Source organism: Elephas maximus, chromosome 17, assembly GCF_024166365.1.
Source record: "Elephas maximus indicus isolate mEleMax1 chromosome 17, mEleMax1 primary haplotype, whole genome shotgun sequence".
Taxonomy (NCBI): domain Eukaryota; kingdom Metazoa; phylum Chordata; class Mammalia; order Proboscidea; family Elephantidae; genus Elephas; species Elephas maximus.
The window spans coordinates 41422405-41436835 of NC_064835.1; the positions used below are offsets into that span (position 1 = coordinate 41422405).

Here is a 14431-nt window from a genome sequence, read left to right on the forward strand (position 1 = left end):
AGCACTGAAAAGAGAAAATGACAGTTCTACAATAATAGTAGGAGACTTCAACACACCACTCTCGGTAAAGGACAGAAAGTCTAGACAGAAACTCAACAAAGATACAGAAGAACTAAAGGCCCAATCAGCCAATTTGACCTCATAGACATATATAGAACACTCCACCCAACAGCTGCAAAGTACAGATTCTTTTCCAACACACATGGAATGTTCTCCAGAATAAACTACCTCTTAAAAAAAAATTTTTTTTTTTTTTTTTAGGCCCCAGAGCAACTCTCAACAAAATCCGAAACACTGAAATAATAATACAAAGTATCCTTTCTGACTACACTGCACTTCAGTCCAGTTGCCACTGAGTCAACTGTGACTCATGGCAACCCTATGTATGTCAGAGTAGAACTGCTCCATAGGGTTTTCAGTGGCTACGATTTTTTTTGGAAGTAGATCACCAGGGTTTTCTTCTGAGGCTCTGCTGGGTGGGTTTGAACTGCCAACTTCCAGTTAGTAGTCGAGTGCCTAATTGTGCCAGCCAGGGGCTCCCTCATTGTGTTGAGTGAGCTGCTGAGGCAGGTTGGGCCCTGTGGGTGAGTCTGCAAGCCTAGAATGTGCCTGTGGGTTGGAACCAACCACAATCAGCGGTGGTGGTGATTCTTTCTCTCCCCAGAACTGCCTCAACAAACAGCAGCTCCTCACAGCCATCCGACAGCTGCAGCAGCTGCTGAAGGGCCAGGAGACCCGCTTCACCGAGGGCATCCGTAACATGAAGAGCCGGCTGGCCGCGCTACAGAATTCTGTGAGCAGAGCGACCCCAGACACCCCTCCAGGTGGGTCCCCAAATCAGCAGCCACCGATGCCCCAAGACACTTAGGTTCTCCCCTTATCCCAACCTGGCCCTGCGAGGCAGCCGGGTATACTTCAGGACTCTTGTGGTGGATTCGCCCACCTCTCTCTGCCTCTCCTTGATCTGTTGCTCATCTTTTAACCCTAGTTGGGGGCAGGGGTGAGGGCGTTGAAAAGAAGTCTGCCTTCTCTCCTCTCCTTCAGTCTGGATGTCATGCCATTTCCTTTCATATCTTTGCGTTCCGGGCTTAACAACTGTCTTGTCCACATAACCTTTATATAATTACTGAAAGGCACCACTTTTAGACCATGAGCTGCTTTTCCCTTCCCCATCCCCACCGAGGTAGAATCCTGTTAGTTCAAGTTTTTCAGACATGAAAATAGTCCTCCATTATAACTCGCTGTTGTCGAGTTGATTCCGAATCATAGTGACCCTACAGGACAGAGTAGAACTGCCCCATAGGGCTTCCAAGGCTGTAATCTATACAGGAGCAGACTGCCACATCTTTCTCCCACAGGGTACCTGGTGAGTTCAAACTGCCAACCTTTCAGTTAGCAGCCAACCGCTTAACCACTGTGTCACCAGGGTTTCTCCTCCATTGTAAGTCCCCATCATTACCAGTGACGGGAGAGGGGACGGGCTGCTGAGGATAAGTTCCATTTGTCTGGTGAGGTTACAGTGAGCACCCAAACTCCCGCCCCGTGGGGCAGAGCTCCAGCGGACACAGGGCCGCTGTTTCCTGGCTGTCCCAGTAAGGGCTTTCCCATTGCCAAGCGCAGGGTTGGGCGGCTCATTTCCCTCTAGTCTCTCCTCGGGGTAACCGTGGGGAAGGGGTGGTCGTCATGTTTGTCATGAGTAATCCATGGGCCTGTTGATGCCACTTATTCACTTAAGACACATTTATCAAGGGGCTTCTTTGTTGTGTGAGATGATGGTGTTGAATTTTCTGCCTTTTTAGAGATTATGGTAGCAAGTCCGCAGTCTCAACAGCACCGAGTCGACTCCTGTTTTCCTTGGCTCCACAGGGGCAGAACTAAACCTACCAGCCAAACCTCCTCTCTACCTTCCAAGGGGCTGTGGGACCCAAGCCCTCAGTGGGGCTCGTCACACTCAAATTCTGTGAGGCAGGCAGGGCATCCTTCCTGCCTGCCACAAATGGGGAAACTAAGGCCAAGAGAAGTGAACTAGCAGTAGGAGGTCCCTGACTTAATGATGTTTTTGCTAAAGGGTCAGTTATACAGAGCCTTCCTGTTTTCACAAGATCGTATCTGCCTACAGTCAAAGAAGAGCCTGCAGGAAGTGATTTATAAAACTGCCCTGCCCATGTTAGGGTCCAAACAAACCAAACTTGTTACCATAGAGTCAATTCCGACTCATAGTGACCCAAAAGGACGGAATAGAACTGCCCCATAGGGTTTCTAGGACTGTAATCTTTACAGGAGTAGTCTGCCACATCTTTCTCCCATGGAGCGGCTGGTTTGAACTGCTGATCTTTCAGTCAGTGGCTGAATGCTTAACCACTGCACCACCAGGGCTCCTCATGTTAGTATAAAAAAGCCAAACCCAGTGCTGTCAAGTCAATTCCGACTCACAGCGATCCTGTAGGACAGAGTAGAACCGCCCCATAGAGTTTCCAAGGAGCACCTGGCAGATTCAAACTGCTGACCCTTTGGTTAGCAGCTGTAGCACTTAACCACTACACCACCAGGGTTTCTATAGCTATTGTTAAATCATGGGTCCTCTCATCCCCAGATTCACGGTCTTTCTTTCCTGAACAGTGCTAGATTTTTTAACAATCGACAAATTCTCTTTTTAAGAAGTTACCACCATATATTTTGTCTGCCCCATGAAGGCATTGGTGGTTTAGTGGTAGAACTCACCATACAGGAGACCTGGGTTCGATTCTTGGCCAATGCATTTCGTGCGCAGCCACCATCCATCTTTCAGTGGAAGCTTGCATGTTGCTGTGACACTGAACAGGTTTCAGAGGCGCTTCCAGACTCAGATGGAAAGAAAGGCCTTTCAATCTACTTCCAAAAATCAGCCAATGCAAACTCTATGGAGCACAATGGTCCAATCCTCAAATGATTGTGTGATGGTGTAGGACCAGGCATGGGGTCGCCATGAATAGGGAGCCAACTTGACAGCAGCTAACAACAACAACGTGTGTCTCCCACGTGTTGGACACTGCACTGGGTACTGCTTGTGACATCTCTGCAGCTGGCAGGGCAGCTGTCACAATCCCCATTGCTGGGGGAGGGAGTGGGGCTGAAACTTGCCCCAGGTCAAATTGCAAATAGTGGAAAATTTATCTTTTTTTTTTTTTTTGTTCTCTTAAAAGGCATTTGCTGGGAGTCAGGAAGGAAAGTTTCCAATACTGAAAAATGGTTGATCTTCCTCTTTCCGGCTTCTATACAAAGAATCTCCCTCCTATTTTCCTGACTTTTTTTTCCTGGGAGCATCACAATGCATTGGCTTCAGGGCTTATCCAGGGAAGCCTCATTCCGTTCACATTCCCGAGTCGCACTGCGTGTTTAACTGCTCATCTCCTTCTTTGCACGTTAACCTCATTCTGGAAGGTGCGGTGCGCTGAGACTCTCATAGACCCACAAGGACTTGCTCTTAGTGAAATGAATCAGCCAAGAGGTACATCCTTCCACTGGAGCAGAGACCTTTGGCTCCCATTCAGGATGTTACTACAGATTGATTTTTAATTAATTTGAATCTATTCATTAATTCCACTAACATTTATTGAGCACCTTCCATATGTCAGATACTGTTCACTGTGTTAGGTACTGTTCTACTTGTGAGTTGCTCCAACAGGTACCCTGTAGTTTTTTTTTTTTTTTTTTTTTAAGTTAAAGATTTCTCATTCCTAAAGAGGCCCTACTACTTTCTCCCAGAGCATTTTAAATTGTTTTCAACACAATTAAGTACTGCATTTTTTAAAAGAACAATGAAGCCGTTTATTTACAGAGACTGAGGCAACAACCAAGGAGTGCCCAAGAGTTGGGGGTTGAGCTCGCACTCGCTTCTTTCCCACAAGGACATTACCACTGGGTACCAAGTTGGAGTTATACTAAAGGAAAGCGATGCAGGAATGGTCAGAAATTCCCTAGTAACCAAGGGCCACTGAGAGTAATTGGAGGGACTGGTTCGTACCCTTCTCCCCAGTCCAGGCTTCCGTAGCTGCTCCATGAAGGTCCCTGGGCTGTGTCTGGGTGGGGAGGCCTGTTGTACTCTTTTTGGGACCTCAGGTGCAGGCACCCCCAGATAGACATGTTCCAAATGTTTTCTTCATGGTGGAAGCTGAGTGATTCTCTATCATTTCAACCTACAATGCTGAAGCAATAGCCTCGTTTTCATCTGTCTAAAACCCTAAAAGTATTTTTACAAATGCAACTTGTTTTAGAAGTGGCTCTGAGTTTCCCCTACACTAAATTCAAATCCCAGCTATCCCAGTTTTGGCTGTTCAGTCATTAAACAAATGTTGACTGAGCATCGACCGTGGCCCAACACTCTGCTGCAGAGGAAGAGCAATGGCAGAGCTCCTCCTTCTCTCTCCAGCCCACATCAACCCATCAGAAACTCCTTTAGTTCTTCCTCAAAATACCTCTACAATTCAAGCCATCTCTTTCCTCTCCCAGTCACCTCCCAGTCTTAGCTGCCTTCCTCATGCCCCAGTTCTGTTTCTTCCTTTTCTTACACCTACACTTTATACTCAAGCCATAGCCAGAGTGATACTGCTAATGTCTAAATTGGGCCACTTTGTGCCTTGGCTCAGAACCTGCTAATGGCTCCCATATCATATAGAAAAAAACCCGTTGCTGTCGAGTCAATTCCGACTCATAGCGACCCTATAGGACAGAATAGAACTGCCTTATAGAGTTTCCAAGGAGTGCCTGGTGGATTTGAACTGCCAACCTTTTGGTTAGCAGCCATAGTGCTTAACCACTGCACAACCAGGGTTTCCATATTACATACAGTACATGTCAAATGGCCTTTTATTTCCTTTCCAGTGGCCTCTGTTCCCTCTTGCTCTCTGTTGCCTCTGACTTCATCTCCAACTACTTTTTACCTCATCCACTCCACTCCACTCCAGTCACAGTGGCCTCCTTGACATCTCTCAGACCTGCCAGGCCCCCTCCACCTCAAGGCCTTTGCACTGACCATTCTCTCTGCCTCAAGAAGATATATCTACCCTCTCCAGAGAGCTGCAGGGTGATGCCTTCACCTTCTTTCTTCAAGTCTTTGCTCCAACAAAGCCCAGCCTGACCACCATATTCAAAATTATGCCCCCTCCTCTGGCACCCCTAGCCTATTCCCTGCTTTCATGTTCTACATAACACTTATCACTGTTATCACACTGTGCCGTTTAGTTAGTGATTTTGTTTACTGATTATCTCCCCTGCTAGAAGGGGTGCTTCCTAGAGGCAGACTTCTGTCTGTTTTGTTCACTGATGTACACTAAGCACCTAATATAGTGCCCTGGTCCATAGTAAGCCCTCAATAAATCATTTGTCATTCATTCATTTGTTTATTGAGCACTCACTATGTCCCAGGCACTGGGCTGGTACTGGGGATGCAAGGACAGATGTAGTCGTTGTCCACCAGAGCTGCCTTCTGACGGAGAAGACTGACTTCAGACATGGAGACAAATCAGTCAGTAAGGTAATTCCAGTAGTTATTGATGCTAAGAAGAAAGTAGAGTGAGCTCGGGGCCATGCCTGGCATGGTGGTCAACGAATAGTCTGGGAGGTGGTAGCATTGGCTGTAGACTTGAAGAGGAGAAGGAGCCCCCCATGAGAAGTTTATTCCAGGCAGAGAGAAGAGCAAAATCCAAAGCCTGAAGGCAGGGCTGAGCCCTAACAAAACCCAGTGCCACTGGAGCTCCATGAGAGCACAGCAAGTGGATGGCAGTGATGGGGTGAGTCAGCCACACCTGGGAGTCCCAGCTCTGACCCCGCACGCTGTGAGGCCCTGCACACAACACTCAGTGACTCCAAGCCTGGTCCTCCTCTCATTATCTTTCACTAAGTGGGGATCCAGTACCCATCCCAAAGTGGTTTGAGGGTTCAGTGAGATATAGGGTTTCAAATGTCCAATACGGTGTCCAGCCTGGGGTAGGCACTCGGCTGAGGCATGCTTACAAATGGGAAGCCTTATGATTGAGGGTGATGTCTAAACAGCTGTGGTCCAGGAGGAGGGGCTCCTAATCCTGTCCTTTCTCCTTACAGTTTCCTGCCCTGCTCTGAATGCCCCTCTAGACGGCAGAAAGTTTGGAAGCAAGTACTTAGTGAATCACGAAGTCCATTTTACCTGCAACCCTGGATTCCAACTGATCGGGCCCAGCAGTGTAGTGTGCCTGCCCAACGGCACCTGGACTGGGGAGCAGCCCCAATGCAGAGGTACTATTCCTTCCTCTCATCCCATAAGGTGGAACCCATCATATCCAAGCAGAGTCTGATGGATAGAAAGGGTCATTCCTCAGAACACTTTCTGCCTGATTCCTCAACCGTTCCTCAGAAGAGTGGCTGATGTGCCTGCTCCCTTACCTGGCTGCTGTCTACATGAGTTTGCTAAGCTTTCATAACAAATGAGTCTTGTCTTCCATGTGGGAAAACCGAGGCCCTGGAGGGGCTGAGCTGGGATTCATGCCCAGACACTCTGTCCCCTGAGTCAATGCCCTTAGACACCTCACTCTGCTCTGGACACTTGTGTCTGGCTCTTACAAACGTTAGGGCAAGAAACTCTGTGGGTCGGGGAGAGAGTTCAGAGTGAGGTACTGCAGGGAAACCCTTCTCATGCTGCTCTGCTCTGAGCTGCTTGTTTCTGAGGCTTTTGGTGACCTCTGGGGTAGAGGAAATTGCTCAGGTGTCCTTTGTGTCTGCAGTGAGCTCCAGGAGAGACCATTGGGGATGAAGTGAGGGGGAAGTATGAGAAAGTTTCTCTTCTTTGTGTGCTAGGTTTGAAGCAGTAACATTTTTTTATATGAACAGAAATTTATTGTCTCCTAATTCTGGAGGTTAGATGTCTGAAATCTGAGCATGGGCATGGCCATGTTAGCTCCAAAGGCTCTAGGGGAAGATCCTTTCTTGTCTCTCCTGGCTTCTGGTAGCCCCAGGCATTCCTTGGCTTGCAGCTAAGCATAGCTCTTCTCTGTCTCCCCTCCTCTTTTATAGGATACCACTCAGATTAGGACCCATCCTATTCCAATGTGGCCTCATGTTAGCTAATTGATAGCATCGCCAAAAACCTATTTCCAAACAAGGTCACATTCACAGGTACCAGGGGTTAAGACTTCAACCTTTCTGTGGGGTGCACAACTCAATCCGTATCAACACTTGAATTATAGATTGGCATATTTCCCTTCTCTTCTTTACCTAAATCTGTCTTGGCATTGTAATTAGATCCCAGACCATCACACCACAGGACTGCTTGGAGCAGCTCACTGGGAACGTGCGCTAGAGCCACATTTCGATGTAAAACCTGGGCAGAGTTAAGTTCAGGGAACAAGGAAACAACCAGTCCACAATGAGATCTTAGGTGGATATTTTTCATTTAAGTATAAATGGGGCATGAAACTCATGCTGTGGTAGAGATTGAATAAGAAAACTAGTGTGCCACAACCAAGGTGCTCAACCAGCTGCTGTATACCACCTCTTACCATGTTAGTAGACTGTGCCTGCATTGGCACTTCTGATCTCAGCAGGAGTTTATTTGATTAATGAGCGCTGTCTCCAATAAGAGCCTCAAAGTGGTGCCAGCCAAACCTACCAAGAGGGAGAAACTGGGCTTCGATCTTCTTTTTGATGACCAGTCATGACAGTATTAGCAGTGTGGGCAGGACATAGGCTGGAGTTTTAACGATCCAGTGGTCCCTCAAGAGGGGCCCTAGAATCTTAGCAGCAGCCTCCAAGTGCATCCATTTCATTTTCTTATCAGCAATCTTGTCATCAGTGTGTGCAGTGATTATGGCGGGGTGGAGGGATAATCTTCTTAATTACAGGAGATTCATTTCAAGGCCCAAAATGTCAGTGTCAGTGAAAAATTTGGAAACACTTTAGTAACTGCCCTTCATCTTATCCCTAGTCAACTGCTGGGAAGGGGTGATGAACCCAACTTGGCATAGAAGGAAATTACACATAATTACCACCATTAAACAACCCAGCAGGCAGAAGGAGGCCCCAGCACACCAGAATGGAAAGCAGCCATTTGGCTTCCTGGATTTTCTTCCTTCTTTCTCTAAAAGGCATGTTTTTAAGATTTGAAGCTTTCTGAATTGGCTGAGCCATGGCCACAAGTCTTGTCCCTTTGACAACATTGGTAACCAAAGATAAAACTTGAGAGAAATACCTTTGACCTTTACCACTTCTTGGGGGAAAAAAAAAGTTGTTTTTTATCAGTTATCCCCAACTTCCTCTTTTTTTTTTTTTAACATTTGTTCATTCGTCCAGTCAATTTTCATTAGGCACCAACTATGCATTGGTCTTCGAGCAAGAGCCTTACTGTCTGACCTGCTGATCTTAAGTTCACCAGCCCCTGTGGCTACGTGAATCAGGAGAAGCCTCCGGCCTGACCCATGGACTTGTGATGTTCCAGCCTCTATAACTGCGTGAACCATTTCCTTGATATAGATCTCTATATATAGGTATTTATATGCTTTACTGGTTTTGCTTCTCTAGAGAACCCAGCCTAAGACAGGGAGTAACATGTGCGGAGACCTCAAGGAAAAGGAGAACTTGGCATGTTTGAAGAACTGAAAAAATAAAATATAGAACCTTGTATCTGGAGCAGTGTGTGAGCCGAGAGTGAACAGGGCAAGGCAGAGAGAGACACACGGGCCAGCTATGAAGCTGTGGAGGCTGTGCAGGCATAGGATTTTGATTCTGAGTACCATAAATTGGGTTAAGAAGAGGAGGGCTGTGGTTGGATTTGTGTTTTGCTGGTGTGTAGAGAATGCTTTGGAAGTGTCAAGAATGAAAGTTGGGAAACCAGTTAGGTGGCTCTTGAAGAAGTCCAGGGGAGAGATGATGGCAGACCCCCCAGATATATTTAAATTCAAGGTATATTTAGAGACAGAACTGTTGGCTGTCACTGCCATATCCTATGTGGGCTGTGAGCAAGTTGGAAAAGCCAAGACAGATTCTCAGACTCGGGTTTGCATGAGGGGATGGATGGTGTCATTTGCAGAGAGAAAGAAAATTGAGCAACAGATGTAGGTTTGTTTTTGCTTTTTTTTCAAATTTTATTTATTTTATTAAGAATATTCACAACAAATCATACACCAATTCAACAGTTTCTACAGGTACAATTTAGTGACATTGATTACATTCTATGAGTTGTGTAACCATCCTCACCCTCCTTTTTTGAGTTGTTTCTGCCTCCTTAACATGAACTCACTGTCCCCTAAGGTATCTATTTACCTTTTCTTTCAAGTTGCTGTTGTCAGTTTGATCCCATATAGATAGTTCTTAAAACAGCATAATACTGAAGGCATTTTCTTTACTAGTTGTGCTAAACTATTCTTCAGTTTTAAGATGACTTCAGTAATTATTTTTAGTTTAAGCTTTAAACATTATCTCAAGGCAGTAGTTTCAGGAGCTCATCCACCATCCATGCTTCCAGAAAGTCTAGAATCCATGAGAGTTTGAAATTCTGTCCTGAATTTTTCCTCTTTTAATTAGGATTCTTCTACGAAATCTTTGATCAAAATATTTAGTAATAGTAGCCGGGCACCATTCAGTTCTTCTGGTCTCATGGCAAAAGAGGCAGTTGTTCATGGAGGCAATTAGCCACACATTCCATTTCCTCCTCTTATTCCTGACTGTCCTTCGTCCTCTGTTGCTCCACGCGTATAGAGATTAATTGTTGTCCCTTGATTGGCTGTTGGCAAGCCTTTAAGACTCCAGGCACTATGCAGTGAACTAGGAAGTAGAACAGAAGCATTAAACACATCATTAGGCCGATTAATTGGTATGTTCTTTGAAACCATGACCCTAAACCTCCAAACTAAGGAACCAAATCCCATGAGGTATTTGGTTGTACATAAGCAGCCTCAGTAGCTTTTTTTTTTTTTAATGTCGTAGCTGTAAATATATCTATCACACAACTTTTGCCAGTTCAACTTTTTGCAGGTGTACAACTTATTGACAGCAATTACCGTAATTGACTGTGCAACCCTACCCTTAATCGATGTGATTTTCTATCATCATTAACCCCTCTTTCCCTCCTCCTTCCCATCCCTGGTAGCCACTAATAATCTTTTATCTCTATACATTTGCCTTTTTTGTCTTTTTATATAAATGAGGTCATACATTATCTGTTCTTTTGTGATTGGCTTTTTTTGCACGGCATAATGCCTTCAAGCTCCATCCATACTGTAGCACGTATCAAGACTTCATTTCTCCTACTGGCTAAGTAGTATTCCATTGTACTGTGTACCACGTTTTGTTTATCCATTCATCTGCTGATGGGCATTTAGGTTGTTTCCACCCTTTGACTATTGTGAATAGCGCTACAATGAATGTTGTCTCTGCTTTCAAGTCTTTTGGGTATGTACTTAGGAGTGGAATTCCTGGGGCATATGGTAGTTACATTTTTAGCTTTTTGAGAAACCACCACACTGTTTTCCACAATGGCTGTGCCATTTCGCCATCCCACTGGCAATGGATAAGGATTCCAGTTTCTCCACATCCTCACCAACATTTGTTATTTTCTGTTTTTTTTTTTTTAATCTTAGCCACCCTAGGGGGAGTGAAATGGTATCTCCTTGTGGTTTTGATTTGCATCCCTCTGATGGCTGATAATGCTGAGCATCTTTTCTTGTATTTGGTCCCCATTTAAATGTCCTCTTTGGGAAATGTCTACTCAAGTCCTTTGCCAGTTTTATGATTGGGTTGTCTTTTTGTTGTTAAATTGTCGAAGTTTTATGTCTATTTTTGTTACTAGATTCTTGTGGGATATATGGTTTCCAAAGATATTCTCCAAGTCAGTAGCTTGTCTTTTCATTCTGTGGTAAAGTCTTTTGATGAACAGAAGTTTTTAATTTTTATGAGGCCCATTTATTTTGTCTTTTGCCGTTTGTGCTTTTGTTATTATATTAGATAATCTGTTATTGAAAGCTATGCCTGACAGCGTAGCCCTGCTTGTTCTTCTAAGAATTTTATGATTTTAGTTTGCACACTTAGGTCCTTAATCCATTTTGAATTTGTTTTTGTGTATGGTGTGAGTCATGGACCCTGTTACCTTTTTCTGTATGTGGATGTCTTAGTCATCTAGTGCTGCTATAACAGAAATACCACAAGTAGATGGCTTTAAAAAAGAAAAATTTATTTCCTCACAGTAAAATAGGCTAAAAGTCCAAATTCAGGGCGTCAGCTCCAGGGGATGGCTTTTTCTCTCTGTCAGCTCTGAAGGAAGATTTCTCAGGTGCAGGGACCATGGGTCCAAAGGACGTGCTCTGCTCCCAGTGCTGCTTTCTTGGTGGTATGAGATCCCCCTGTCTCTCTACTTGCTTCTTTCTTTTATATCTCAAGAGATTGCCTCAAAACACAATCCAATCCTGTAAGTTGAGTCCTGCCACCCATCCGCCCTCATTAACATCATAGAGGCAGGATTTACAACATATAGGAAAGTCACACAATGCTGGGAATCGTGGCCCAGCCCAACTGATACACGCATTTTGGGGGGGACATAATTCAGTCCATGACAGTGAATATCCAGTTTTCCCAGCACCCATATATTGAAGAGGCTCTTATTTCCCCATTGAATAGACTTGGCACCCTCGTCAAAAATCAGTTTACCGTAGATGTGTGGATTTATTTCTGGATTCTCAGTTCTATTCTGTTGGTTTATGTGTCTATTGCTATTCCAGTACCAGACTGTCTTGATTATTGTAGCTGTATAGTATATTTTAAAATCAGGAAGTGTGAGTCCTTCTACTTTGTTCTTTTCTTTCAGCATTGCTTTAGATATTTAGCGCCTCTTGCCTTTCCATATAAAGCTGAGGATTAGGTTTTCTATTTCTGTAAAGAAAGCTGTTGGAATTTTGATCATGTTGTATCTGTAGATTGCTTTGGGTAATACTGACATCTTAACATATTAAGTCTTCCAATACATGAACGTGGAACATCTTTCCTTTATTTCTTTTTTATCTCTTTCAGCAGTGTTTTATAGTTTTCTTTATATAAATCCTTCACGTCCTTGGTTAGATTTATTCCTAGGTATTTTATTCTCTTAGGTGCTATTGTAAATGGAATTGTTTCCCTAATTTCCCTTTCAGATTTCACATTGCTGATGTATAGGAAACCAACTGATTTTTGTTTGTTGACCTGGTACCCTGCAACTTTGCTAAATTCCTCTATTAGTTCTAGATGTTTTCTCGTGGACTCTGAAATTTTCCATATATAGGATCATACCATCCATGATTAAAGATGATTTTACTTCTTCTTTTCCAATCTGAATACCTTTTTTTTTTTCTTGTCTTGTCTTATTGCTCTGGTTAGGATTTCTAATACAATATTGAATAGAAGCAGTGAGAATGGACACCCTTGTCTTATTCCTAATTTCAAAGGGAAAGCTCTCAGTCTTTCTCCAGTAAGTATAATGTTGGCTGTTGACTTTTCATATAGGCCCTGAGTCATATTGAAGAATTTCCCTTTTATTCCAATCTTCTTCGGGTTTTTCATCAAGAAAATACTGGATTGTATCAAATGCTTTTTATGCATCCTTAGAGATGATCTCATGGTTCTTTTCCTTTGTTGTATTGATACGGTATATTACGATGATTGATTTTCTGATGTTGAACCATCCTTGCATTCCTGGAATAAATCCCACTTGGTCTTGGTGTATGACTCTTTTAATATGCTGTTGAAATCTCTTTGCTTATATTTTGTTGAGGATTTTTGCATCATATTCATAAGAGATATTGGCCTGTAGTTTTTTTTTTCTTGTAGTGTCTTTGTCTCAATTGGGTATTAGGGTTATGTTTGCTTCATAGAATGAATTAGGGAATATTTCTGCCTTCTCTAGCCTTTGGAAGAGCTTAAACAATATTGGTGTCAGTTCATCTCTAAATGTTTGGTAGAATTCCCTTGTGAAGCCATCTGGTCCAGGACTTTGTTGTTGTTGGGAGGTCTTGGATCACTAATTCAATCTCTTCACTTGTTGTGGGCCTGTTGAGACTTTCTATTTCTTCTTGAGACAGTCTGAGTAGGTTGTGTGCTTTTAAGGATTTGTTCATTTTGTCTAGGTTATCCAGTTTGTTGCCATACAGTTGTTCATAACATTCCATCAGAATTCTCTTTATTTCTATCGGGTCACTTGTAACGTCCCCTCTTTCATTTTTTGTTTTGGTTATTTACATCTTTTCTTTGTCAGTTTTTTAATTGTGTTTAAGTGAAAGTTTACAGTTCAAGTTAGTTTCTCATACAAAAATTTATACGCATATTGTTATATGACCCTAGTTGCTCTCCCTGTAATGTGACAGCACGCTTCTCCTTTCCTCCCCGGATTTCCCGTATCCATTCAACCCACTCATGTCCCTTTCTGCCTTCTCATCTCGCCTCCAGACAGGAGCTGCCCATTTAGTCTCATGTGTCTACTCGAGCTAAGAAGCACACTCTTCACAAGTATCGTTTTATGTCTAATCTTTGTCTGAAGAGTTGGCTTCAGAAATGGTTTTAGTTTTGGGCTAACAGAAAGCCTGGGGGCCGTGTCTTCCAGGGTCTCTCGAGTTCAGTCAGACCACTAAGTCTGGTCTTTTTACTAGAATTTGAGGTCTGCACCCCACTTTTCTCCTGCTCCATCAGGGACTCTCTGTTTTGTTCCCTGTCAGGGCAGTCATTGGCGGTAGCCGGACACCATCTAGTTCTGGTCTCAGGCTGATGGAGTCTCTGGTTTATGTGGCCCTTTTTGTCTCCTGGGCTCATGTTTTCCTTGTGTCTGTGGTGTTCTTCATTCCCTTTGCTCCAGGTGGGTTGGGACCAATCGATGCATCTTAGATGGCCTCTTTCTAGCCTTTAAGACCCCAGACACCATTCATCAAAGTGGGAGGCAGAACATTTTCTTAACAAACTTTGTTATGCCAACTGACCTAGATTTTCCCTGAAACCATGGCCCCCAACCCGGCTACTGTGTCCCTCGAAGTGTTCGGATGTATTCAGGAAACTTCTTAGCTTTTGGTTCAGTCCAGTTGTGCTAACTTCCCCTGTATTGTGTGCTGTCCTTCCCTTCATCTAAGATAATTCTTGTCTACTATCTAGTTAGTGAATACCCCTCTCCCTCCCTCCCCACCCTTGTAACCATTAACGAATGTTTTCTTCTGTGTTTAAACCTTTTCTTGAGTTCTTATAATAGTGGTCTCATACAATATTTGTCCTTTTGTCACTGATTAATTTTACTCAGCATAATGCCTTCCAGATTCCTCCATGTTATGAGATGTTTCATGGATTCATCATTGTTCTTTATTGTTGCATAATATTCCATTGTGTGAATATAACATAATTCGTTTATCCATTTATCTGTTGATAGGCACCTAGGTTGCTTCCATCTTTTTGATATTGTGAACAGTGCTGCAATGAACATGGG

At 43.8% G+C, this 14431-nt stretch overlaps 1 protein-coding gene across 3 annotated transcripts in view; it reads left to right on the top strand.

Annotated features, from left to right (window-relative positions):
• FBLN7 (fibulin 7) overlaps positions 1-14431 on the top strand; it is a 104580-nt gene that overhangs the window by 60958 nt on the left and 29191 nt on the right. For all 3 annotated transcript variants that reach the window (XM_049857056.1, XM_049857057.1, XM_049857058.1), the window contains exons 2-3: positions 665-824; positions 6079-6249. In XM_049857056.1, the coding sequence (XP_049713013.1) occupies positions 665-824; positions 6079-6249 (331 nt within the window). The remainder of the gene's footprint in view (positions 1-664; positions 825-6078; positions 6250-14431) is intronic.